Consider the following 27,692-nt stretch of genomic DNA (forward strand, 5'->3'; position numbering starts at 1 on the left):
AATTTGATTCAAGAAAGAAAAAAATAGAGTGCAAAAAAAAGTTTTGACAATGCAAGTGTTAACTCCTCTCGGGCTAAATTACTGTGCGAAAACGAAGATCAAAATCTAACCGAAAACGTGTAATTTTGTATGGAACACAGCGAGGCATTATTATAACGAACTTGTTTTTTATATTTAATTATTTTTCTTCCAGGCTGTCTTCTGAACTGCCCAAAATAATTTTAACAATCCAAAGAGTAAAAAAAAACATGCCCAAGGCTATATAATTATACAAAACCATTATTATTCATATGCAAAAAATATATATGTATATATTTGTTTTCTAATGATTTTGTGCAAAAATTCTTTTCAAATTGGCTGCGCACCATTCTACTATAAAGTGTAAAATCAAATTAAACTGAGTGAATCAAATTGTGTCGACGGCATCATGTCGGTGTCGCCTAATAAAATCGAATCGTTGCACCTGACAAAAATAGATTTTGAAAAGAAAAAGAATGTTTGTTATTTATTACATTGAAAACAAATAAAAATTATATTTTCGTGTAATTTGCCTCAAAGCAATATTTTTTGTTATATCAGCGATAATTTTATTAATTTTTTTGTAAATAAAATAAGCAAAATAAAAATGCTTGTTTGTTCGATTTTGTTGGTATATATGTATTTTATTTTCGTCAATATAATATCAAAGATGTTTTTTTTTTGCTCAATTCATTATTTTTATTATTTTTTTTTTTATAATTTCAAATGATTGATAAACCCAAAAGAAATAAGTTTCGATATTATTTGTTAAAGAACTTGCTTTTTGGGGATATTTTTGGATAAACATGTTTTAATCTTATTAAGAGCCAATTTTTCAATCTTCTAATAAACAGTCAGTTAACTGTTCGACGAATAAAGTTATTAGGCTCATAAACAATCAGATAAAAACATTGAATTTTTCAATCAAGAATAATTTTTTCTATAGAATAACAAAAAAAAATTGTCAAATTCAAAAATATTTAAAATTAAACGTCATTTTTATTCATGATTGTTTTTGTTTTCATTAGTTTCACTGTATTTTTTTCAAAATTCTTTCAAAACAGCTTTGACAACTGACACAATATTTTTGTTGAGATTATTCCTTAGAATAATTTTTATTCGTCTCTGAAAGAAGCAGATAGTTTTATTCTTAGGAATAAGCTATATCTGCCTGTTGAAAAATTGATTTTTTCTCTATTCTTAGGAATGAGTACTAACTGACTGTTTAACTGACTATTGAAAAATTGGCCCTAAATATAATAAATTAAAACAAAATAAAATAATTAAATGTCAAATGAATAATTTATAGTTAAGAAATGTTAATATTTTTTCCTCATATATTTGATTGCAATACATACATCATTTTGACAGAAACCGATTTGTTAGGTTAAAAAGCGAGTTTAATTAAGCAAAATTAATGAAAAATTTGTTTGTTTCGACTAGAAATTTTTTACCTGCGTATGTGGTTAAGCCACTTTATCAAAAATTGAAATTTAAAAATGCGGATTAAAACTAATGTAAATTATATATGCGCTCCAAAATGTTAAAGATATCTGCTTACTTCTCAAAGAATATGACATCAAAAACTTCAGGAAGCAAAAAAAAAACATCTGTTGTAAGATATTAATAAATTTTTTATTTATTAAATTGCACCCTTCAAATTGATATTATTTATAGATCCGTAAAATAATTTTGAAGACATTTTTCCAGGGAACGTTTATCTAGTACTATTTTATTATGGTTTTGCGGTAAATTGAAGAATAAACTATTTTGTTCTCTGTCCTTTTATAGCTACACCGAACATTTGCGCATAAAATTTTATTAACAAATAGTTGAATTTGTAATAATTCGGACCTCCAAATTTTACAACTCTCTGTCAGAAATTGAGTAAAGGTTATAGTAAAACTTTTCTTTAAGGGAAAAGCTTTGTTAAGTATTCTTAGGGAAAGCTACCTACTTACTCCACATAAAAATGATTTAAAAAATTAATCAAAAATGCAAAAAGCTTTCAAATCTTATCAATTCTTAAACATTTATTAGAATTGAGTCTTAAGAAAAACTTTGCAGTGTTGTATCCAAAAAATTAAAAAATTTTCGAAAATTGAAAAAAACTAAATACGAAGAAATCTTGAATTTTCATTTTATTTTGCCACACTTCGACATAAAGATTCTTTATGTCAAAGATTAAGCGCAAATTAAGTACCAACAATGTTTTGTACTGAATTGAATATTCAAAATAAGTCATAAATAATCAAAACATGCCTCTTAACCATTCAAAAAAAAAATCCCAACAATTAAATAGAATTAAAATTTTCAAACCTAACCTACCCAACCAATGTCGAAATCGATAAAACCAAAAAGATGTGCCATAACCAGACAACAATTTACATAAATTTAATTAATGAATTAAAAGAGAAAAAAATATAATTTACTCAAAGTTCTATTTTAGTCTTCAAGGCGACTTTAAACTCCCTATACTTACAATGTATGATGTATAATTATGTTTTTCCTTTGTCTAGAATTGTTTTGCTTTATTTCGATATATCAAAAAAATAAGAAGAAATCCAATTCAACAACGCAGCATAGAAAATGAAATCCAAAACACATGAAGAACAAACTCGTTTTAATTAATTATAATTTTCTCGATTAGTATTTCCACCGAGTGCCTCTATATCCAAAATAATAGAAAATTACCTACACACTCAACTCATTCATTCATTATAAACGCGGCAAACCCAATCAATCATTTTGTTGTGTTTATTTTTATAAACAAAACAAAAAATAATAAGAAAAAATTCTTAACCCAATGATTATAGCAAACTCGTTGTACTCTTTTAGCTGTCAGAAGCCAAAAAAAAAATATATATAATAATCGAATTGAATGTTTTGAAAATGTAAGCAGTGACATCATACAAATGAATTCTGTCAAAATAACAATCTAGAGGACAGAAGCCACACTCAACACATCAGTTCTAACGAATTGGCCACAAACAGTGATGCCAGCAAATAAATATGTGTAATTAAGTGAATCCAATTTTGTATTAAAGAAAATAAAAAATAGTTAAAAAAAAAAAAAATCATACCTTCTCATTAAAAATGTTTACCCAAAATAAAATCTAACCATTATGAGTTAGATACAAATTGAAGTCCCTCAAAGGCACAACCCAAGTGTAATTTTCAAGCGCTACCAAAACGATTTAACATCAGTTTGTTTCGGTACGGTGAAGTTAGTAATTGCTCTGTCAAGCGATGGGCTTGAATCAAATACTAGGAATAGTAGTACTTCTAATAATTGTCGATCTTCATGAATCAGTGACAGTTCCTGTGAGCGTTTTTGAAGAACGCACAAAAAGTTCAAATACCGAAGTGATACAGATTTTCAACGCTAGTGATTTCAATAGTGATCCTTCAATACTTCGTAAGAATCTTACATTTACTGTCCTTTTGACAGCCAAGGAAGCTGAGAATCAAAATGATTGTATTATGCCAAAAGTTATGCCAGCTCTCGAATTGGCCATTCGTGATGTGCAGCGTCTTGGATTTCCGGGAGTGAATTTCGATGTGACACTCATTTCGCGGGATACATTTTGTTCGTCGACTTACGGTGCGATAGGTTTTTTTGAGATTTACTCCCGTTGGAATGATATAAATGCCGTCTTTGGATTGTCGTGTGATTATGTTTTAGCACCGATATCACGGTATTCAGGTGTATGGGAGATTCCAGTGTTATCCACAGCGGGACGATCAAGGTCGTTTGATTTGAAAGAGGGTCAATATCCGACGTTGACACGATTAATGGGCGGTTTGACAGCGGCTGTGGGTAATGATACCAAAGGAATGTTGGAAGGATTCAATTGGACGCGTGCTGCTTTAATGTATCAAAATACTGATACAATCACTTCGGGCAATTCGATATGTTTCTTTTGTATGTCGTCGTTGCACAGTAAGCTGGGTAAAAGTTCAGTGTATCAAATTGGTTTTGATGAACGTGCATTCCATAAGGCTAACATTACAATGCAGTTGCAGATTATCTCAAGACAATCAAGAAGTAAGTATTTTATTTATGAACTTTAATAATGATTAGTTTCTTTATTTTAAATTTATAAATTGTAATATAACTTAAACGTATCAATATAAAAATAGAAGAAGACAAGTTTCAATAGAAGAGTTATATTAATCGTTCTACATTACATATGTTTCAAGTTCAATTTTATTTGGATTGTGTTAACATTATTTATCACTTCAAGAGTCCTTTTTTGTAATGAAATTTCTTAAATCTTATATTCTTGTATTTTTCGATAGAGAATAATAAATAGTACAGTGAAATAAGATGGAAATTCGAAGGTACATCACAAAAAAATTAATGAAAAAAGAGGTTGTCTGTAAAGCCGGTTTACGGACGATGATTTTACGTGATAACGTCGTCAGAAAACAGGTTGTGTGCTTTTGTTTAAAATGAGTCAATTGAAGAGTTTACTTTTTACTTCAAACAATCATAATTTATTGGAAAAAGCTAAAAAAAATACCTACCTTTTTTATTTTCTCAATATATTAATTTTTTTATTTTAAAAGCTTACAAAAAAAATTATGCAATTTAAAAACCAAGTATTTTAACCATTTTTTAAGTTTTTACAATGCGCGAAAAGTATAAAAATAATTTATTGAAAACAATCATTTTCATCAAAAAAAGCAAACAAAACATGAATTTTTATCTTCTCACGTCATTAATTACATTTTTTTCCCTAACAACTTATACCTGAAAGCTTATTGTCTTAGCTCAAAATATAGTATATATCGATCAGGTCTTAGAGACATCTACAAGAAGAGCTAGAATTTTTTGAACCCGATCAAATTTCATTAAAAAAAGCAAAAAAAAAACATTTATTTTTATGTTCTCAGGCTATGGAATCATATTTTTTGTTTGACAACCTATACAAAATATAAACCATGTGTGAAAGCTTATTATTTCACCTTTCATATGACGTATCAATCTCATTTCAAAGATGCCTACAAGAGAAGTTAGAATTTTTTAAAGTCACCTATGTCGAATTTCCAGGGGGGCAACAGATCTCCACTGGTGTTTTGAGGCTTTTCGTAAGTTTTTTGATTTAACATATTGTAGCTTGTAGTTAGTCTATGTTATGTGTGATATATCAAATGAAAGGTAATTGTATCAGGATGCTCATAAAAGTTTAATAAAATTTGTGTCTGCTCTTGGTCAAAAGTTATAAGTTATAACCTGTTGAATTCTAAAATTTTATTTTACTGTTATCTCAAAATTGTGTTAACGAAAATGATTGAAACTTCGCACACATATAGTCGTAGTCATGGTCTATCATTATTCCACATACTTAATTCCTGTATCTATTAAAGAAAAAAAGATAAACGATTCCAAGTTTTTGCACATGTATGCATAAGGCCAAAACCTACATGTCCTATCAGTTTGAGAAAAATTAACCGAAAATACCCCTAAAAAATAAGGTGTTTTTCAAAAATTCATATTTCGAAACGCAGAGTGTTGGAAAAAAATCCGTATCAGACGCCTTATTTGTTTTTCCCTCATCTTTCACCTGGGATCTTTATAATTGTCAAAAAAAAATTTCCCTTACCCAAAATCATCATTTTGTCATAGCCCCAACACGTGTACATAGTTGAAACAAAACGTTATAGCTTAGTTTTTTTAATGCAGTTATTCTTAAATTAATCTCATCTATCTATAGCAAAAAAAAATCAATTCTCTACGACTTCGCGTTTAGATTTTAGCCCAACTTTCATCTTTCCGTTTTACCCCTGTTTACCCTATTAAATGACGGAATTTTTAAAAATCCTTCATTTAGATTAAGCTTTAGTTTATTATCTTTCAAATAAGCTATAGAAGATTTTTGCATCTCTAATAGTTTATTTTTAATTTTGAATTGAAATTTTTTGCCGCACTGCGAAAGTGCGAGAGTGTAAGGTTAGAAAATGGCGTCACTTTTTTGTGGTGGCTGCCATGGTTCATCGATTTATAAGACGTTATCACGTCAAAAAAAAAAAAATTGTCGTATTTTTTAATGAATTTATCTTAACTTCTATTGATGATAAAGAAAAAGTGTGCAAGCAATTGTGCCCTTAATTCTGAAAGTGGACTAAGTCACTCCTAAAAATGCCATCAAATCTGGCCTAAAAAAAATTATTATTTAAGGGGTAAAGTTTATTTGAAAGCGAAATTGTAGTAAATAAACTTCTTTATTGCTACTCTAGTGATTTCATAAAAGAAATATAATTAAATCGTTATAAGAAAATTAAGTTTTTCTTTAAACAATGCAAAAAGTGACTTAGTCCACTTTCATAATCATGGGCACAATTAATAATCACGTTCCAATTTTGAACACTTTATGTAAAAGGTTTGATTTGTAGTAACTAATAACTGCTTGGAACCTTGGAAGATAGATAGCGGCAAATTTTCCGAAATTCATGTTTTTGTAGTTTTGTTTTTTTTTTTTTTTGTGTAGCGTCCATCTTTTATGGTCTTCCATCTACCATGGTGTATGGACTTATTAGAAGTTGTGTTATTTAATTTTTTAATACATGATTATTTTTTTTTTTTTACAAATTTTCATTCTACTGTTGTCTCTATAAACGCATGAAGAAGAAAATACATATGTATTTTGAAGCTGGGGTACTTTGATCAGTCCATTTTTATTACAAAAGTCTATCATTTATTGGGCCGTGTCCATAAAAAATCTATGCCAAAAAATCAAAACTACCAGATTTAAAGCAAGTTCTTCCTCTACACAAGGTTACTGGGTAATAATTTTATTAATAACACACGACTGGTTCGCACGAACTTAGGGTTCAAGTTGCTTGAATTTTTAGGACTTTTCATATAGAAATTTAGTAAATGTTATTATTGTAGGTAGATAGGTTCATTATATAAAAAAAAATTAAAAAGAAAACACAAAAAAATCGTTTTTCAAATTAATAAAACAACCATTAATAAAAATAAAAAAAATAAAATGCACGACTGGGGTCGCACGTACTTGCTCTTGCAGTTCAAAGTATCGTTATCTTAAATAGCTATTGGAAATTTAAGATTTTGTTTAGTCGAGAAAAAAAAATCAAAAAATAAAGTTGCAAGTTAAAAAAATTAAAATTAAATTTTTTTTTTCAAAAACTTAAAAAAAAAAATTTTTCAAAAACTTTTTTAATTTTTTTTTTTAATTTTTGACACTTCAAAATTATGTCTGTAAATTTTGAATAAAATTAACTCATGTTTTGATGAAATATATGAACTTAAAAAATATGTTAATTTTTGAAAAACGGCAACGCCATATTTCCGTTCTCCGAATTTTTTGAGAAAAACTAAAAACGCAGATTTGTTAGAATCAATAAGAGTATTGCGCACACCAAATTTAATCGAAATCGTTAAAGCCGTTTTCGAAAAATTTGCAATACCTCGAAAACGTTATATGGGAGATATGCGTTAAAATGGAGATATTAAAAAAATAAAAAAAACGGGTCTAGGGAATTATGTAAAAATCATCTGTACCAAGTTTCAAGCAAATCCATCCATCCGTTTAGGCCCTAGCTCGATGTACAGATGGACGTACAGACGCACAGACGCACAGACCGACGGACGGCATGACGAAAACCACTTTTTTGATCTTCTCCATAATCGTAATGTTGGTTTTGATTAAAACCTCGATTTTTTTTTTCTACACGAAACCAATACTTGCCCTATAGATACGGTGACCATCCGTCCCGGTTTACCCGGGACTGTCCCGTATTTTTACAGCTTGTCCCGGGTTTTTATTTAAGAAACCCGTGACGTGTAAGTGTCCCGTATTTTGTAGTTTGTCCCGTGATTGTCCCGTATTTGCAAATTCTCTGATTTTTTCATTCAAAATTTTAAAAACTTTGTACGAAAAACAAGATAAGCAGTGGTTGCAAATTTAAAGTTTTTCTAATTTGTTCGTATAAAAGCGTCAAGCCTAGTTTGCTGCCGAAGCAAAACGAAAATTTTTCTGAGTCTCCCAAAGTAAAAAAAAACTCTTTTGGAGCAAGAAAAATTACCTGCACCGTTAAGTATGAGTGACAAACGATTGAAAACTCTCCAATTATTCTTGCACAGGTAAGAATTTCGTTGGTTAAGCTACGTAATGTGCAATGAAAAGTAAAATTTTCTTTTAGGATTTTGTTGAGCTCGTTTTATAATTTTCAATTTGCCTCTAGACTAGGCTTTAGTTTTTAAAATTTGTCACCAATTATATTTAACTCCAGTTTTTATTTGCCAGGTTGAAAAGCTCCATCAGGGAAAGTTTTTTCGAATAAAGAACAGAAGAGTTAAGAACCCACGTTGTCTAGTAATTTCAGCTAAATTTCAAAAATTTTAAGGACATGTTAGAAGTTTATTTAAAGATTATACAATTTCAAATCATTTTAAATAAAATTAAAATATTAAAAAATAGCTCTCCGATTTTGATTGAAAAAATATTTTTTTAGAAGTGATTAACAGTACTTATTAAGTATAAAAACGCTTCCTTTATTTTGTATATGACTTAAATGATTTCAACGAAAATGCTCCCATAAAGTTATTTAAGAAATCTTTATATCAAAATGGAGCAAAAATTATGAAAACGCATTTTAAAAAATTTCAATTTTTATTTATTTTTATGTTTTTAAAGAATCAATATTTTCAAAACCATCCGAAAAATTTTGTATGTGTCCCGGGTTTTGCTTCTGGAAATATGGTCACCGTACCTATAGAGCAAGTAAAAAATTCAATTAAAGATAGACCTTGTCTCAAAACTTTCAATTGAATTTTTTTAACGAAATCGTTCCAGCCGTTTTTGAGAAATTTCAACTTTACTAAAATTGGTATATGACAAGGACCGTTATTTTTGGTCCAGAAAAATTAATTCCAAAAATCAATACTTCTCCAATGATCGAATCGAATCAAGGGGCACGGTAGTGCCCAGCCAAGTTCTCTATCAACTTTGGCACTACACCCTTATTTACAGGAAACAACTCAGGCCATTTTCGACCCCCCTCTAACTTCCACACCAAAGATGCTAGAAATTTTAAACTCGCTACATTTGTTGAACTGGTCGAAACCAAACTCCTTACAAAATTTTAGCCTCCTACGATGAGTAGTTTCTGAGATGTAAGGCTTCAAAAATCGCAAAAACCGTAACTGACTGACTGACTGACTGACTGACTCACTCACTCACTCACTCACTCACTCACTCACTCACTCACTCACTCACTCACTCACTCACTCACTCACTCACTCACTCACTCACTCACTCACTCACTCGAGTTTTGAGAGTTTCAATTCAGGGGGCGTGGCATCCGCCCATTTCCGCTGAATTTTCATCAAATATTATAGAGCACTTCTGATTATCGTAGAATCTTGAAATTCGGTTGAACTTTTTTCGATCACAATATTTTATAAAGAATCAAGTAGAAATTGATTTAGAATATTCCGAGGAATTCGAATATTGTATTCACAATTCCGAAAAAAAATATTTTCACCCTTATAAAGAGACTTTTTTTTACCACTTTTTTAAAAAATCGTAATTTTTTTATTTTTGTCCTGCCAAATTCGCACCCGTGTGCCGACAGAGGGTTCAGTAGTGTGTGATAAATGCTTAGATTTTAACAATGAATATTTCAGACTATATAAACTTCCTATACATCAATGTCACTATATTATTATTTAAATCCAATAATCGACTTTCAGTTTTCAGTTATTTTGATATTTTATAAATGTACTTGTTGAAATTTTACCAATTTCCTAGCTCCCATATCGTTCGTTATCACATTTATTAATTTTGCTATGTAGGTACATTTATGTAGTTTGCTTGTAGTTTTAATTTGTAAAGCACATCCCCAATAAAAACAACAAATAAACACACATTTATTATCCTGCGGTTTCATTATTTGTGTCGTTGCATAATTATAATCAAAATGTCGACATGACTTAATCAAGGACAAAATACCCTTGGTATTATTTGTATTATCCTGAAACTGATGTTTTTTTCACACTAAATTTCACCAAATTATGTTTTTAGAATATATTTTCATTTGAAAATACAACACATTCTGTCCGAAAGCCATACATGTTTTTAATTATAAGTTCACCTTCAATTGAACAAAAATTCATGCTAATTACATTACATACCTAATCTTCTTGGAAATCATGGTCTATACAATTTCCGACACAAAATTTGCTCATTTGGTAGGTATATCAACACTTGAACAGTTCGCTTGAATAAGATTTTTTTGTCAGCTGTTATCCTAAATGTCAATAAAACTTACATCCATTTTGTTTTTTCCCCAAAAGAAACATAATTACTTCATAATTATTTTTCTAACTTAAAGTTGTCAATAAATGATGTACGATATGAATGTGTCCATGACCTCACTGTTTTTTTAATTCTTCTCATGTCTATAACAGATGACAGATGACTTTTGGTGGCTAGACAGCCTACTTATTGTATTGACTATGATGTGTAATGTTTATCGATTGAATATAAGATACACGAACATCAATTTTCTGAACTTTAACATTCCCTTTAAATTCTATCATCATGGGTGGTCAAAACAAATTGTACAGCTTTATTTATTTAGTTACGTACACGTACGTTCCATATATTGCTGATATTTTAAGGGTTAATTGAAAATTTTACTTCTATCCTTTTATATTTCATCTATGTCAGAAAAACATGTACGAGTACGTGGATAAGTACCTTCTCAATAAGTTAATATTTCAATGTGAAATATCTACTTAATGAAGCATTCAGCTGTCAATTTAGTCGTTATTAGCTGACAACAGTAATAGATTTAATGATTCCAACACTTTATATACATACATACAATTTATATTGATATTAATAGCAATTAAATTGTCTAAAAGATGTGTCGTTCAAATAGAATGTGATCTTTAACCCATATAAGTAGGTATAGCGATTCCAATAATTCCATTTCGATTGATTAACTCAACTGATTATCACTTTTATAATATATTGGATTTAAATGTTTAATTTTTCTATTTGATTGTAATTATAGGACTTGTCATTAAGTGTATACAACTGCACAACAACTAAATGATTTTATTTATAAAAAAATTTATAGGTAGTCGATGCATATATTTGTTTGTATATATTGTTTAAATTGGCGTGTAAATATTTGAACATTGATTAAGAATTAATAACGTAAGCCACAGCTGAAGATAATCGGTAGTAGATTAATGATTTCTTGAAGAGTCTTAGCTTTTGTAATACTTGTGGCGATAAAGTTGATAAAGAAAAATTTAACGTTTGAAATAAGTTTAGGTACGAACAATTTTAATTAATTTAAACGTGATATTAAGATAAAAAAAAAAATTTCAATTTAAATAAGTGTGACAATAATTTTGATCATACATAATGTATTACAGCTTTTGAATAATGAGTTAATATGTACATATATCTAATATCTATAAGTATAAAATATATCTACGAGTACATTCGATTGAGATAACCTTTATAAGGCGGAATATCACTTAGCCGTAAAAACGACGATCGTTTATACTATATTTACTAGTTACTAAAGGACAAGCTTAGGATTCGTAAAAAAAAAGAGTGTGTGTACACATGTACACGCGACTGAAGTTATACTTCTCATTCAGTATATGTAAATGAATTCCATTTGATATTTTTAACTTCTATTATTAAATTAATTAATCCACAATTCGTTTTTTTACATTTTTATCAAGTGAACAATAAATTAATTCTTTCATCCTCCTTGCGTCCATGTAGTTTTCAATTTATTCTGTGAAATTTACTCATGTTGTGCTTTTCAGAACGTACGGTATATGGTTAACGAAAGTAAATGAATTGCTCATAAAATGTGCGATATGGTAATTTTATGAGAATTGTGTGTGTTTCAGCACTAGTAGTAGCAATATGGAACTTGCAGGGGTTGCTACAAAGCTCAAAAGTTAGCTGAGCTCAGCTCACAGCTCAGCTCAAAACAATCCGGTTTTTCGATTTTTTTCAAAATTCCGAGAAAATAGCGTTTGAAAGTTGGGGTAAAATTTTTTTTTGAAAAATCCCCGTATCTTTGAACGCTTCTGGAAGCTAAACCGCTTCAGAGCAATTTTTAGGAGTGATGCTAAATGATAGCTTGTGTCATGGGCCTATGCTTTGCACATTGTCAGATTTTTAAAAAATCGCCTTCCATGTTAAACCGCAACATCATGCCTATTTTTTCAGAATCGTCCCTATTTTTTTTTTTACTTTTAAGTTCTCCCGGTTTGAGAACGCGTGGACCTACAGGGATGAGAGTTGTACCCAAATGTAGGTTAGAGTCCCCGCTACCTTTTGGCATCAATAATTTTATTTTCATTTTCTTCAAAATTCCGCGATATAGGCGTTGGAACGCTTTGATCTAGAGACAGGGGAGTGGTGCCATATGAAAAGTTATATTCTCAGCTACCCGATAGTGGTATAATCCGGTTTTTCGATTTTTTTCAAAATTCCGAGAAAATCGCGTTTGAAAGTTGGGGTAAAATTTTTTTTCGAAAAATCCCCGAATCTTTGAACGCTCCTGGAAGCTAAACCGCTTGAGAGCAATTTTTGGGAGTGATGCTTAATGATAGCTTGTGTCATGGACCTACGCTTTGCACATTGTCAGATTTTTAAAAAATCGCCTTCCATGTTAAACCGCAACATCATGCCTATTTTTTCAGAATCGTGCCTATTTTTTTTTACTTTTAAGTTCTCCCGATTTGAGAACGCGTGGACCTACAGGGATGAGAGTTGTACCCAAATGTAGGTTAGAGTCCCCGCTACCTTTTGGCATCAAAAATTTTTTTTCATTTTCTTCAAAATTCCGAGATATAGGCGTTGGAAGTTGGGGCGCTCACTTTCAGCTCAGCTCAAATGAGCTAAGCTATGGTACCTAGCTCAAATTTGAGCTGAGCTGTGAGCTGAGCTGAAATGTGAGCTTTTTTCAACCCTGGCAACTTGCCACATGGAAATTACCCCATGCAACTTGCCACATGCAACTTGCCATATGTAACTTGCCACATGCAACTTGCCACATACAACTTGCCACATGCAACTTGCCACATGAAACATGTTACTTGCAACGTGTTGTGTGTTTTATGTTTGCCGCACTGCGGCGTACTGCATTTTTAAATACTAAAGTACTGCCTACTCTAAAGGTGAAACGACATCGCGGCGATCGCGTCATAATCCCTTTGACATTCTTGTCAAAAAGTAAATTTTCATGCCCACCCTCCCATAAGAAGTATAACTTCAAAAACTTGACCTCGACACATTTATCAGACATGGTTTTACGATGATATGGTGAATACCAGAATTGGAATTGGAGCAAAGATGTTGTGATTCCTCCAACTCCAATGATTCCGTCAGATTTGCCATTTTAATTTAACCGTCTTCAGTTTTCTGTTAGACTGGCATTTGGTCAATCTCTAAAAATATGTGGTAACGCAGTGGTATTTAAAGTTTTAAAGCTGATTTTTGTTAATAAACTATTAAGAACATTTAATTGAAATTAATTTTTCTGTGATTTAACTTCATAGGAGACTTACGTTGTTCCTATAGTTTCAAATAAGAATAACAGAGAGCTTAATTATATGATTTTACAAATAAAACTGAAATTTGCAGTAAAGTATAACGCAGTTGTTTGATTTTGATCACTTTCTGTTTAAACTGTCATTAATATAGAAATATCATTGGAAACATATCGGTGCAAATGTTATTTTATAATAGATTAAAGTATAACCATTCTATGTCAACTAAAATATGGGGCATTTCACGTGAAACCAGCAGCGAAAAATGTGGTGGGTCGTCAAATTTGTTCATATTTGGTATATGTATTCCTCAATCGAATTAAAAAATACATCTGGAAGGATTTTGAATTTTAAGCCTTGATAGCGGAGTTATGGGCTTCTAAAGATTTGGAAAACTCTGGGAAGAGTTTATTTGAAAAATTTATATAAATTAAACGAAGGGGTAACAAAATTATTTTAATGATGGATTATACGCAAAATTAGACGTGCTTTTCAAATATGAAATCTAAACCGGAAATAGATTTATTTTTTCGACAGAAAACCGGAAGTTGGCACTTCAAATCCAAATTTAAGAATCTTCGACCATTTTGATATTTTTTTAAATAGTCTTAAAATAAAGCTTATACAATTTAGAAACTACATGCCAAGTTTCAGAGTGGGATATCAAGCCGTTTAGAAGATACATAGGTTTTAGTGAGGGGTCTTCGTGCATGTAAAACCGGAAGTACCCAGTTTTCTCTGCTCTGACCCAGCAGTTTGTACCACCCCCAAATTTTTTTTGCCCATTCGATAGAGCATTGGCTGAATATCATTATCCTGATTTTTCGCACTCGCGAAATTCACCTTTCAGCTGCCATCTTGGATTTTAGTTTTTGCTGAATATCTCGATTTCTATTTATCCTACATAAAAGTTGTGTATGCAAGAAACGTAGGAAATTCAATTTCGCGTCTTTATGTTAAGAGAACTTTTTCGATATTCCTAATATTAAAAAAGTTGCAAGCCAAAAAAGAAAAAAAAAAAACGAAAAAAATGACAATTTTAAAGTTTTGAGCACTTTTTATCAAAATTATGAAAAAAGGTCCTGAATTTTCTCTTGTAACATAAATCTCTAAAATACTTACTAATCATTTAAAATTCAATATTTGTTAAAAAAAAATTAAGAAAAAAGTAAAGATAAAAACACAAACAAAAAAGAGCATTTTTTAACAAAAAAAGTTTAATAACGTTTGTGTTTATAGCGTTACAAAAAAAAGTTGTATAGGAGAGTTGTAGAGAATTTTAAGGAATAATCTTTCCTCGGAAGGTTTTTTCATAATTTTGATAAAAAGTGCTCAAAACTTTAAAATTGTCATTTTTTTCGTTTTTTTTTTCTTTTTTGGCTTGCAACTTTTTTAATATTAGGAATATCGAAAAAGTTCTCTTAACATAAAGACGCGAAATTGAATTTCCTACGTTTCTTGCATACACAACTTTTATGTAGGATAAATAGAAATCGAGATATTCAGCAAAAACTAAAATCCAAGATGGCAGCTGAAAGGTGAATTTCGCGAGTGCGAAAAATCAGGATAATGATATTCAGCCAATGCTCTATCGAATGGGCAAAAAAAATTTGGGGGTGGTACAAACTGCTGGGTCAGAGCAGAGAAAACTGGGTACTTCCGGTTTTACATGCACGAAGACCCCTCACTAAAACCTATGTATCTTCTAAACGGCTTGATATCCCACTCTGAAACTTGGCATGTAGTTTCTAAATTGTATAAGCTTTATTTTAAGACTATTTAAAAAAATATCAAAATGGTCGAAGTTTCTTAAATTTGGATTTGAAGTGCCAACTTCCGGTTTTCTGTCGAAAAAATAAATCTATTTCCGGTTTAGATTTCATATTTGAAAAGCACGTCTAATTTTGCGTATAATCCATCATTAAAATAATTTTGTTACCCCTTCGTTTAATTTATATAAATTTTTCAAATAAACTCTTCCCAGAGTTTTCCAAAACTTTAGAAGCCCATAACTCCGCTATCAAGGCTTAAAATTCAAAATCCTTCCAGATGTATTTTTTAATTCGATTAAGGAATACATATACCAAATATGAACAAATTTGACGACCCACCACATTTTTAGCTGCTGGTTTCACGTGAAATGCCCCATATATGAAAGTATATTGATAAAAATGTCCATATTTTTTTCAAGATTCACTATCCAAAGGGACAACTTTTTAGTTGTATTTTGGCCCGTATATTAAAAAGCATTACAATCAATTGGTTAATGTTCACTACAATAAACAAGTTCTTTTTTTTCGGTTTTAATTTATTTTCAAATAGGTTCAATTTTTTCAAGAGTGCACTTAGCGAAGCGGGTGGGGGTTAGCTAGTGGACTATAAAAATAAATATTATTATCTCCTAAATTACTTTTGAAATTCTTTTAAAAATTGAATTATAATTATTTTAATCAAAAAAAAAGAAACATTGACTTTTTTAATGCATTTGCTTTCCAATACAAATTCAAAAAATGCAATAAAAAAAATTGCAATGAAAAAAAATATGTTTGTTGGAACTGAAAATTTGCATTAAAAATAATTTTTATTGCAATTGAAAAATATTTATTGCAAATAAAAATGTTTTGCATAAAAAAAGTTATTACTGCAACTGAAAAATATCTGCATTAAAAAAAAATATTTATTGCAACAAAAAATGTTTTGCATCGATGAAAAAGGCAAATGAAAAAAAAAATTGCATTGAAAATAAAATTTGTATTGCAAATAAAATTATTTTGCATTAAAAAAAATTGTGTTGCAAATACAAAATTTTCTACACTGATGAAAAATTCGATGCAAAATTTGCGCACTAAATATTTAAATTCAATATTTTCCACAATTTCTTACAATTTTGACTATTTGCCATTACATTAGCTTTCAATATTATAGTTGAAATGACTTATAAATGGTCTTAATACCTAGTCAAAATTGTAAGGAATTCGACGTACCTAATTTAAAAAAAAAAAAAATATTTAATACACACATTTTGCATGGAATTTTTTTTATGCAAAATATTTTTATGAAATTTCAATGCTGCAATGAATATTTTTTTTTAATGCAAATATGTATTTTTTTATTTGGAAAAAATATTTTTCTTCAATTTCAAATGCATTATTTTTAAATGATATTTTAACAACTGCAAAAATTGTGACAAAGCTTTTAGAGCATAAAACAATTTTTTTTTTAGATCAAAACCACGTTGGTAAATACAAAAATTCATTTTCTTTATTTTCATTAACGAGTAAAGTTCATGCCAAATTTTACCATCGCCCACTGACGAACGTAGTTTTGATTTTAAAAGATTTATTTTAAACTCTAAAAGCTCTGCCACAGTTTTTGTTTCGTAAAATATACTGGTAAAGAGTTATTTGATAAAATGCAGAGATGCTTCACAGCCTTCTACTTAAAACAGTATTTAAAAAACTGTTGGATTTCAACGAAACTGACTGTTTTTGAAAAGCAATATCCATTTGATTTAAGACTACCAATAAGTGAAAATGTATGGAGTTTAGCCCTATTTGAACTTTAAGTCTGTGTGTATCACGTATTTTACAAAAACAAATCTTTAGGGTTTACCTAAATCAAAAAAGACTGAAAATTTCGAGTATTTTTTAAACTTTTTATGCATTATTGAGTTCGAAACTTATGGTCGAAAACTTAGGATGTTCATTGGACAATTATTATAAACAACTGTGTCCAAAATGTATAATGTTACTTTACTTAAATAGCAGCAAGAAGGGATATATTTTTTCCTGACCCCTCCCCGCTCCCCCTAAAGAAATTCAAAGTTAAATTCTTTTTACACAAAAATAACATTAGATCCTTTTCATAAATTGGGTTTTATGTTGAACACTTATTTATACCTAAAGAAACAAAACTTTTGAAAATAAATTATTAGGTATTGGACTGATTTGAGTTTCTTTAACAATTTCCTTTAAAATCAAAGTCTATCCAATCATTCAACTCGATAGCTTAAGTTAAGTTGTTTCACACACAATTTCAAGTCTTTTCTATTTAATATTTTGTTTCTTTGAATCATTTTAAAACTATCAAAAAAGGCACCAAAAATATTGGCTTGAAAAGCTTCCATATATTACATATTATGTTCTAAAAAACTTTGAACAATTATGGCTACTTCTGGCGTTTTAGCAAAGTTTGTGTCATCTCATATATCACTTAAGCAAACATTATTTATAACGTTTAACTTCGAAAATATGGCAGCGCCATATCAGTCGGAATCATTATCTACAAATACCTTATAAAAATGCAAACTAAAATGGAAAGCGATTACATTTTACAAATTGGTTTTTCGATCTTTACTTAATTAATTTATTAAGTGTCATTCTGTGTTGGACCCTTAAATCAATTAAAATTTCTCAAAGGTTACTGACATTTTTACTGTCTTTTTTTATAGGTATTTTTATGTTTTTAATTAAGTTTATGAGCTGAAAAAATTGATAACTCACAAATTGGTTGATTTAAATTACTAAATGCAATGCAATTTTATTTGTATTATTACGTCACTGATAAAACATATTATTCTTATCTCTAAAATGCATTTCGTTTTAATTATTTTGCAATCAAGAGATAAATATTCTTACCCATTTATTTCTAATAATTTTATTTCAAAAAAAAAATTATCTGATTTTTATTTATTGGTTTATAAGATTTTTGTTTTCATAAATATAGAAATTAGAAATCAACTTTGCTTTATATCAAGATTAATTTATTTTTTCACAAAATTACTGTTTAAAATATTATAATAGTCATATAAATTTATTTTTGTGTTAAATAAACTCACGGAGCTGATTACAGAAAAACAAAAAATCAACTTTATCATGCCGCACAAGTTTAAAAACCTATAGCTGATTAAATCGTATTTCATTGTCGGAATTTGAAAGTACCTTATTGGGTTTAAGATAAAAAGAGCTGAATTCAAAAAACACACCAATAATTTTAAGCACAAATATTTATGATTATGATATTATTAAAAAGATAAATATAAGGTACTCAATTGAATACTTTTATTTATTGAAAATGACAAACGACTTTTATATGATTTTTCGTTGCCATTTTTAATCTCTTTCAAAAATGCATACGAGTCCATGAACTGGGCTAAATATTAACTTGCAGGAAATTAGCAGATCATTCAAAAATATCTATTGTCATAAAAAAGTTCATGGTTCATCTCAGTTTATCCTGTCGGATTCAACAGAAAACAGACCATTTTATAGTTTCCCTCAATATTTGTCGCCAAAATACCCACGTTTTTTTCATTGAAATATAAATCTAGAGGCTCTTAATTTGATATATTGCAATATTGAGTGAGAAAAAAAAATCCCAAACAATAACATGGATGTATGTATAAATGTAAATAAAAATAAAGAATATATTAAAAAAAAATGTTGAGTTATTAATATTTTTTATAATTTTCGAACGAAACTTGAAAAAGTCATAAAATGAGTTTAAAAATGTTAACTTTTGAACTTTTAGCAAAAGTGGCCTATGCTAAATACTCTTGCATCAAAAAGATGTAACGTGTTCAAAAATAGAGTTTTATTTTACCGTTATTTCAAATTTGTCATTACAAAATTAATTGAAACTTTGTACAAATATAGTCTTACCCATTATCTATTTACACTGTAAATTTCATTTACTTATCTATTGAAGAAAAAAAGATAAAAATAAAAAACTGTTAAAAACGGCCAAAAAACTTGGGACAAAAAAAAATTGTTTTTCCCGTTATTCGGTCAATACATGCATGCGCATGATTAAAACCTTATAAATTTGAGATTTTTTGCAGACTTTTAAAAATTCCAAAAAAATAAAAGACTACTCAAAAATGTATCTAAAAATTAGGTTGTTTTTCAAAAAATTTTATTTCAAAATACAGGGCCTATGAAAAAAATCCGTTTTAGACCCCTAATTTTTTTTTTTAAATATCTTTCTCATGGTGTAACCTTCACAACTTGGTTTTGAAATTTTTTTGAATTTTTTCAATACCTTTTTTAACTATTGAATAAATTTGTCTATCATTTAAAAAAAAAGTCAACTCTTTACGACTTACCGTTTAGAAAATAGCCTCTTTTTTCAATGTCTTGTTACCCCTATTTACCCTATAAAATCTTAAATTTTATTTTGCCTTAAACCTTATCCTCTTATGCCTCTTTGATTTAAAAAAAAAAATTAAGAAAATAAGTCAGTCGGTGTGGCCGGTTAGCGAACGTACACAAAACCAAACTTTAATATATATAATAGATTTAATTTAAAAAATTTTAAATTTTCACAACATTAATTAATTAATAAAATATTTAAAATTAAATAAAATTATAAAAAATATTAATAACTTAAAATTTTTTTAATATGGGTATTCTTTATTTTTATTTACATTTATACATACATTCACACACACAAAATGGAGACTACACCACAAAGAAATAATAACATGGAACTTATATATTTTTTTTAATTCCGTCCTTGGATACATTAATTTTTCCCACCAATGACTTTTATGTGTACAATGTACTTTGTGCATGCCTTCAGGCTATCGGTTTTGTGTAGATGACACTTAAAAGGACATCGATTTTGTTTTTTTTTTAATTCTCGTTTGTTGCTTGTAGGTTAACGTTAAAGGATAAGTTGGTACATGTAGATATGTATGTTATAATGAACTTTTTTTTTATTGTTTTTTTTATATTATTTGAAACCTTCAAAAAGTGCTATCAGACCCGTAAAAACACGTGCTCAAAGAATGTGAGATTCTTACCACACTAAAACGACTACAAAAGTATTCAGGTCAGCAAACTTAGTTACATTCTATGGTGCTTTCTGCCAGAGCTATATGGCGTTTGAGCAAAATTCACAAAATATGTCATAGCATACAACCTTGTGGTACCCCCCCCCACTACTTTTTTTTAAGTCTAAATGCTCGTTTACATGTCTTATCAGCGTTGCCAGAGCCGGCTATTTATCACCAAACAGGTTAATTGAGCATTTCGCTCGCTTCTCAAACTTTGGATTTCCGATTTATCAAAATTTGGCTCCTAAAATGTTGAACTTGGCGATTTAATGATCTTTTAAAATTAAAATGTTAAAACTAAAATTTTTCTTATAACAAAATGTTTACGTTTTTTTGTACATTTAAAAAGCGGCTATTTTTGATCTAAGATTTTTTTAGATTCGACTTCATGCAACTTGAATAATCTGGAAACACTACCTAACGCGGAAAATTTATCATATTTTGTCAAAAGCTCATGACATATGCAAAAAGATCGCAGAATAAATATTACTTTCCTTTTCCTTTTTCATGTTTTTAGACATGTACATATATGTCGTATGGTTGAACCGAAGCCCGAACTGGTATTAAGTTACTAGGCTTTTTTTCTATCATTTTTTAAATGATTTTGATAACAAAACAAAGTATGCCATCCTTATGTATGAAAAGAAATTTTAAGAAAAAAATATTTGAAAATCGTTAGAGCCGTTTTTTTGTTTAAATAATTTTTTGTATACAATAAAATATAAAAATTTTCTAACATTAAAAAAAAAAAAGTTGGTAGCTATGCCATTTTGAAGAAATAATTAGTTAACACTTAAATACTTACATGAAATTTCAAAATATTTCACTGACCTGTTTTCAAAAAATTGATTTTTCAAAAATAATAATTGAAATATTTTTTTTTAAATTACAAAATGTGTTTTTGAAAAAATTCTAAAATTTTAATATTTCAGTTATATAAACGTTATTGTATAGAAATTTTTGTTAAAATCCGGTTAGTAGTGTGCGAGGTATGAGAAACCATAAAAGCGTTCTATGGCAGGTACCGTTAATAACAGTAGAAATAAAATATTTTTTTTTTATTAAAAAAGTGACTCTTATTTTGTAAACTTACATACAAAAACTTGCCTAAACTGTAAATAGCAAAATTTTGCCGTTATTGTAAAAAATACTGTCAAGAACGGAAACAACAAAAAAATGCATTTTTCGGATCGATTTTTGAATTCGTGTGGAACTTATTTGATGGCAACATTCAAAAACAAAAAAATGCTCAAAATTAGAATTTCAGGCAAATAAAACTAATGGATCATCAAATTTCAACTGATTTCATCGAGTTTTAACTGAAAACTACAAAAAAATTCCAGCTCAAAAAAATTAGTTGCTATACGTTGCGAAACCTAAAAAGCTATATGAAGCTCTTAGACTATAGGTAATCTCTAATGAAAAATTGAATAAACCGTCGAATATTCAATAAAATATATTTTTGATTGATATTAACCTCCACCAAAACAATAATTTTGTAATCAAGCACTACTATTGTTCCTTGAATATTGTCAGGACATTACAAAAATGGGGTAATTTTAAAGCCTTCAAAATTTCAGATGCTTGTAGATACCGAAAATCAAAAATTACATACGTATACAAATACATACATAAACATATCTCTATTTTGAAAGCGCCACTTTAAACCTAAAAATTGATTGCTCAAACATTAAGCATTCATCACGTTATTCGCTAATGGCTTACTTAAACCATTTGACTCTGCATTTTCCGATGTGTAAAGGTGTGAAACTTTGCGCGGATATTCATTTATCTTTGATTATTATCAATGAATTGATTGTATTTTTTTTTAAATCGGGTTCCGTTTGTTACACAAGATAGGTATAAAAATATACTCATCCTCCTTATAATATAGCTACGTAGTATATACTAATTGCATATTCAAGCAATGTAATGCACACCTTTTCTAAATAAGGTGTCTACTACATTCTGTCAGATAAATGCTAATAGCTTAACAAATCGTTTGATTAATATATTTTTTTTTTTATTTATTTATTTGTAAGGCACACCTCCGAGTGCTTGTGCACCCCTCGAACGTCAACAAAATGTTTCATTTCTCGAAATTATCTTTGACAAACTTAAATAATATATAAATTATGTAAGCAGCTAGATAGATGTATTTTTACTTTCAATTAAATTCAATCATGAGATAAATGATATCCCATTGGGTTATTAGGATCGTTAGGTAGTAAACATGTGCATAAATATAAAAAATAAAAAATTAAACATGTAACTTATATGTTTGCGTCTTTAATTAATTTCTGTGAATGTCAATGGCATTGATTACATCATTATGGAAACAGGGTGTTATTTAATCTATAGCAGTTGGATGTTTAATTGTTTCTGTCATATATTTTCTTATTACAGTCAAATTTAATTGCTGAATTTATAGGTATTTACAAAATAGCCAGATGTAGATTTGCTCGCTTGTACTTTGAATAAGTAAATCGATATAAAGTAGGTAAATATACCACAAACTTTTAGGTGTGACTGTTATTAGCACTTGGCCGTTTTTTTGTTTTTAAGGTGTTGTACAGTTGTTTGTTTAATTTAGCACCACTGAAAAGACGCCGTAGTTTCAAACCAAACTAAATGGTGTTTTAGGTTGTTGATGTTGTTTTTAGAATTAATGGCAATTTTCAAAATATTAAAATAGCTTGAAAATTATGTTGTTTTTTTTTTTAATGCAAACGACTCTTGAAGTTTGTAATTGAAAAAAAGTAAAAACAGATACTTTTTTCTATCTTTTCTGACAAAGTTATAGCTATTGACTGTGAGTACCACTCAAATTTTCATATATGTATTTGACTTTAAGTTCACATCAGAGATGAGTATTTACTTCATATGTAGCAGATCTACTTCATTAATTTATTTTGATGTTTCTGCTACGTAGCAACCTATTTCTACTTCGTTTGACAAATTTTTTCTAAGGAACAAAATTTCATTTAAGATGTGTCGTCTTGTTTCATTTTTTGATAATCGAAAAAGTCATTTAAAAAAATGCATTGTTAGTGCACTTTATTTGTGAATTGGCTCACTAGGCTCTGCAAGAATTTCACATCTTAGACATCCAAATCAAAGACCCATCCAAGATATCAAATATTTTATGTAACCGCCCAGATCCACATAACGGCTGTGGGTCCGGTCATGCATTTTGCATAAAATAAAGCAGACAGCGGCATTTAAAAAACAATCTTAGGTTATTTTATGGCAGATGGAACATATTTGCTCATGGAACTAAAACCAAGTAAATCTGACTTCCCTGAATGAAAATAGTTTTGCAATAAAAAACACTTTATAATTTGAAATTAAAAATCATTATAGCAATTAAGGGGATGGCTTTTTGAGAAAAAAGTTCATATTTGTTGTGTACGAGTGATACTCTTTCAAGCCATGTAGGCCTCATTTAAATCGGTGCTGGGCTTTTTTTAAAATATATTTATTTTTGGGCATTCTCCTTTGTTTTATATGTATATTTTTTTTTTTTCATTATCTGCTACATATTTTCCAAATCTACTTCGTTTTTTTGGGCAATATGTTTCACTTTTCGGGCTTAGCATTCTCATCCCTGGTTCACATCTCCTATGCAATTGTAACTTTGTTGTTAAATAACTTAATATAAATCACGTGAACTACACAAGACTTTGCGTTTGTTGTTTGCATGTGTTAATGGACTGCAACTTGTGTTTTATTCATGTTTGTGGATAGAATAATGTTCTGGCCATCAGAGAAATAAGATGCACGACAACCACATTTTGCTGACGCCGCGCAGCCTGTTATGAGTTTTGGGCGTCAAAAATCTTTTTAAAATTGCAATTTTTTGAAGAAAATTATAATAATTGGCACTTTAAGAAATCAATTTGTTGTCAGTATAAAATGCGGACCAGAGTAAGAATTTAAAATAAGTCTATGGAGTCACGTTTTTGAGATAGGTATAGTTATTTCAAAATTTATTATTTTTAAAATTTTTTTTTTCGGATTCAGTACTTAGATGTTCTTAAGGGTAGCAAAAATCAATAATAAATAGTTATGGCCATGGAAATTATTTTGGACGTCGCACATAGGAGTATTCTGGTCGAAGAGCTGGACAAAAGTCGATTTTCTAAAAATCTAAATTTTTAATTAAATTTTTTACAAAGCGGATGGTATATATACAAGGGCTCATATGATGCACCTCTTTTTTTGTGGTAAATTGTGTGGAGTGACAAAACAAGTTCAAATTCAGTTGTTTATTTTCTGAATTTTTTTTTTAATTTGTGGTGATTTGGTGAGCATTGTTAGGAGATTGATTGTGAGCGAGTGTGCTTTTAAACATAAAATTTTCAAATTAAAAATACAATTGCAGGTATTGAATAATAATTAAAGAGTAATTATGGAAATATTAAATGTTTTTTGTTCAATTAAATGACAGTGGGAAAAGAGTCTGCCACACATAGATATTTGTATTGATTTTTTTTTAAGTCTAAGTGCTTTGTTATAGTATACCCTACTATTCTGCCTTGAAACATAGATTTATGATAACTTTGACTATTCTTTTAATTTAATATCAAAAATTTGGGTGCGATTTTTTGCGATTAACGAAATAATTTGCGAATGAAATTTTAACTTTGAGTAAAAAACACTCATACGCCCTACGTTTTTTTTTACTGGTTGTTAACATTTTCCAGAAATTTTTGTTATTGAACTTGATGCATTTGGATTTACTAAGCCTAAAAATCACAATGGTTCCTTTCTAGAAGCTCTAATAATTTAGATTTTTTAATTTTTCACATTTTGTGTGTATGAAATTTCATACTATTTTTTTTAGTTTTTCTTATCACGAGCGTTTTTAGGTCCATTTTCTTCACTCGGAGTTGAACAAAACTTGAGAATTTTTATATTAAAAATTCTCAAGTTATGTTCAACTCCGAGTGAAGAAAATGGACCTTAAAGTTTTTCAACTTATTTACATAAAACCGCCTTTCATTGCATAAATAATAAGTTCTAGCATAAATAAATGGTTTTACTTCAAAAAATAATTTTGTCCAGGTTTTTAATAAGTTCTTAAAAAGTACTACTGTGTGCCAGTCGCTGCTTTGTCACCTTAACTGACAAAAGTTCATTATTCTCATTTATTTTTCACGAAACAATGGCTTAATTGTAACCAAAAGCTGACAATCTCCTGCTGACATTTCGGTAACTGAAAGTTAGTATGTAGTTAAGCAGACATTTACTACACGATAAAAGAACTTGTAGTTGATACATTCCTTACATCGTCGCTTTTACTTCAGAAAAAATTACTTTTTTGACAAAAAATCAGAACAAAAATCTACATAGTTTCCTGTATTTTCGGAACTTTCTTAATTGTTTTCAGTTTTCGTGTTGTAAAAAGGTTTTTTTTGTCAATTTGCACTAAGATCTGTATTTTCGGGATTCTGGGTTGTCTGGAATCAGAATTTTTGTATTGTGTCCGTCTTCCTTTCCAGCATTATTCGCTTAAGGAGTTTTGATTAAATTCATTAATCTTTCATTGACTTTCATGTGGAAATTATTCCGAACCACTCTTAGTCTAGTAAACACATACAATTTCTGGACATTAGTTTCCACATCCGAAAAGAGTTTCACTTTCTCCTTTTATGCCTGCACTCGTACAGATTACGTGACACGGCCGACCCGAAAGAGCAAATTTCGACCTATTTTTAAAAATTGGCAATTTTTGATCAATCGAAAATTTGGTCAGCCCTTTTACAATACCAAAAAACAAGCACTATTCTATTTCCATCAACGCTCTCCTTAAATAGAACTTAGCCAGACTAAGAACGAGTAGGTACATTTTTCAATTTCATAGGCCACTCACTTTCACCTTCAATTCATCTCTTTTCCCTTACAGAAATCTGATGATTGTATTTCGGGGAACTAAAATTATCCTTGGCATAGCTAAAAAAAAATAAGCTTTAGGTGTCGAAAGATGCTTAACATCAGTTTAAAAGATGTCATGCCGCCGCCGCCGCCGCCGTGTCATTTTGAAACCTAATCTTTGAAATGTCGACAAAAAGATTTTAAATTGTTTAACTCTGTACAAACGATTTTCTCTACAGTTGTATTTGTTAAAACGAAAAAAACAACACACTTTTTTACTATAGCATTCATTCCTTAACAAATTTTACTCACAATAAATTATTATTACAATGATACTTATATGTATGTAATGTAGCTTAGGGTGGGTCAAAAAAATCGAAATTTTTTTTTTTTGATTTGGTACTCCAAAAAATCGATTGCTAGACCCCTCTAGAACATACACACCAAATATGAGCTCTTTATATTAATGGGAAGGTCCTCCGCTTTGCAATTTTCCATTTTTACATCAAGCTTCTACAAAAAAAAAATAATTTTTTTATTAATTGACTTTTTAGCAAATTTCTTTTCAAATTCTTGTAGGAAATTGAACGCTCTACAAAAAAGGCCTCAAACACTTTTTTCGTTTATCTAACCGTTGAATAGATATTTGAGGTCCAAAAATCGAGAAAATCTTTAAAAATTCGTTTTTTGTTCTTAATTTTGTAACAAATTGAAAAATTATAATGATCAAACGCGCAAGACATATTCTTGTTGGAAATTGATTGCTCCACAAAAAAGGTCTTATTAACTTTTTTCATTAATCTAACCATTCTAAAGATATTCGAGGGCAAAGTTAAAAAAAAATATAAAAACATTTTATATTTTTAAAAAATTTCTAACTCACTGAAACTTCATTATTTTCAAATTAGCAAGATATATTCTTGTAGGGGCTTAAACGTTCTACAAAAAATTCCTTGGAATGAAATTGATTGCTTTAACCGTTTAGAAAATATTCGTATCCAAATCGCAATGCATACGGGTCATAAGAAAACTATTGAAATCAGTGAGCATTGGTTTGGATACGAATATCTTCTAAACGGTTAAAGCAATCAATTTCATTCTAAGGAATTTTTTGTAGAACGTTTAAGCCCCTGCAAGAATATATCTTGCTAATTTGAAAGTAATGAAGTTTCAGTGAGTTAGAAATTTTTTAAAAATATAAAATGTTTTTATATTTTTTTTTAACTTTGCCCTCGAATATCTTTAGAATGGTTAGATTAATGAAAAAAGTTAATAAGACCTTTTTTGTGGAGCAATCAATTTCCAACAAGAATATGTCTTGCGCGTTTGATCATTATAATTTTTCAATTTGTTACAAAATTAAGAACAAAAAACGAATTTTTAAAGATTTTCTCGATT

General features: G+C 29.2%; 1 protein-coding gene across 7 annotated transcripts in view; it reads left to right on the forward strand.

Moving 5' to 3' along the window:
- Nucleotides 1–27,692, forward strand: part of LOC129914157 (atrial natriuretic peptide receptor 1) — a 260,443-nt gene that overhangs the window by 203,244 nt on the left and 29,507 nt on the right. For 2 of the 7 annotated variants that reach the window (XM_055993248.1, XM_055993251.1), the window contains exon 2: nt 2,857–4,066. The exons of 3 other annotated variants lie outside the window; for them this stretch is intronic. In XM_055993248.1, the coding sequence (XP_055849223.1) occupies nt 3,268–4,066 (799 nt within the window). In that variant the 5' untranslated portion in view covers nt 2,857–3,267. Of the gene's footprint in view, nt 1–1,691; nt 4,067–27,692 lie in introns of those variants that run through there. 2 more of the 7 variants (XM_055993249.1, XM_055993250.1) reach the window with 2 other exon arrangements.

The sequence above is a fragment of the Episyrphus balteatus genome, chromosome 3, assembly GCF_945859705.1.
Source record: "Episyrphus balteatus chromosome 3, idEpiBalt1.1, whole genome shotgun sequence".
In the NCBI taxonomy this organism is placed as follows: Eukaryota; Metazoa; Arthropoda; class Insecta; order Diptera; family Syrphidae; genus Episyrphus; species Episyrphus balteatus.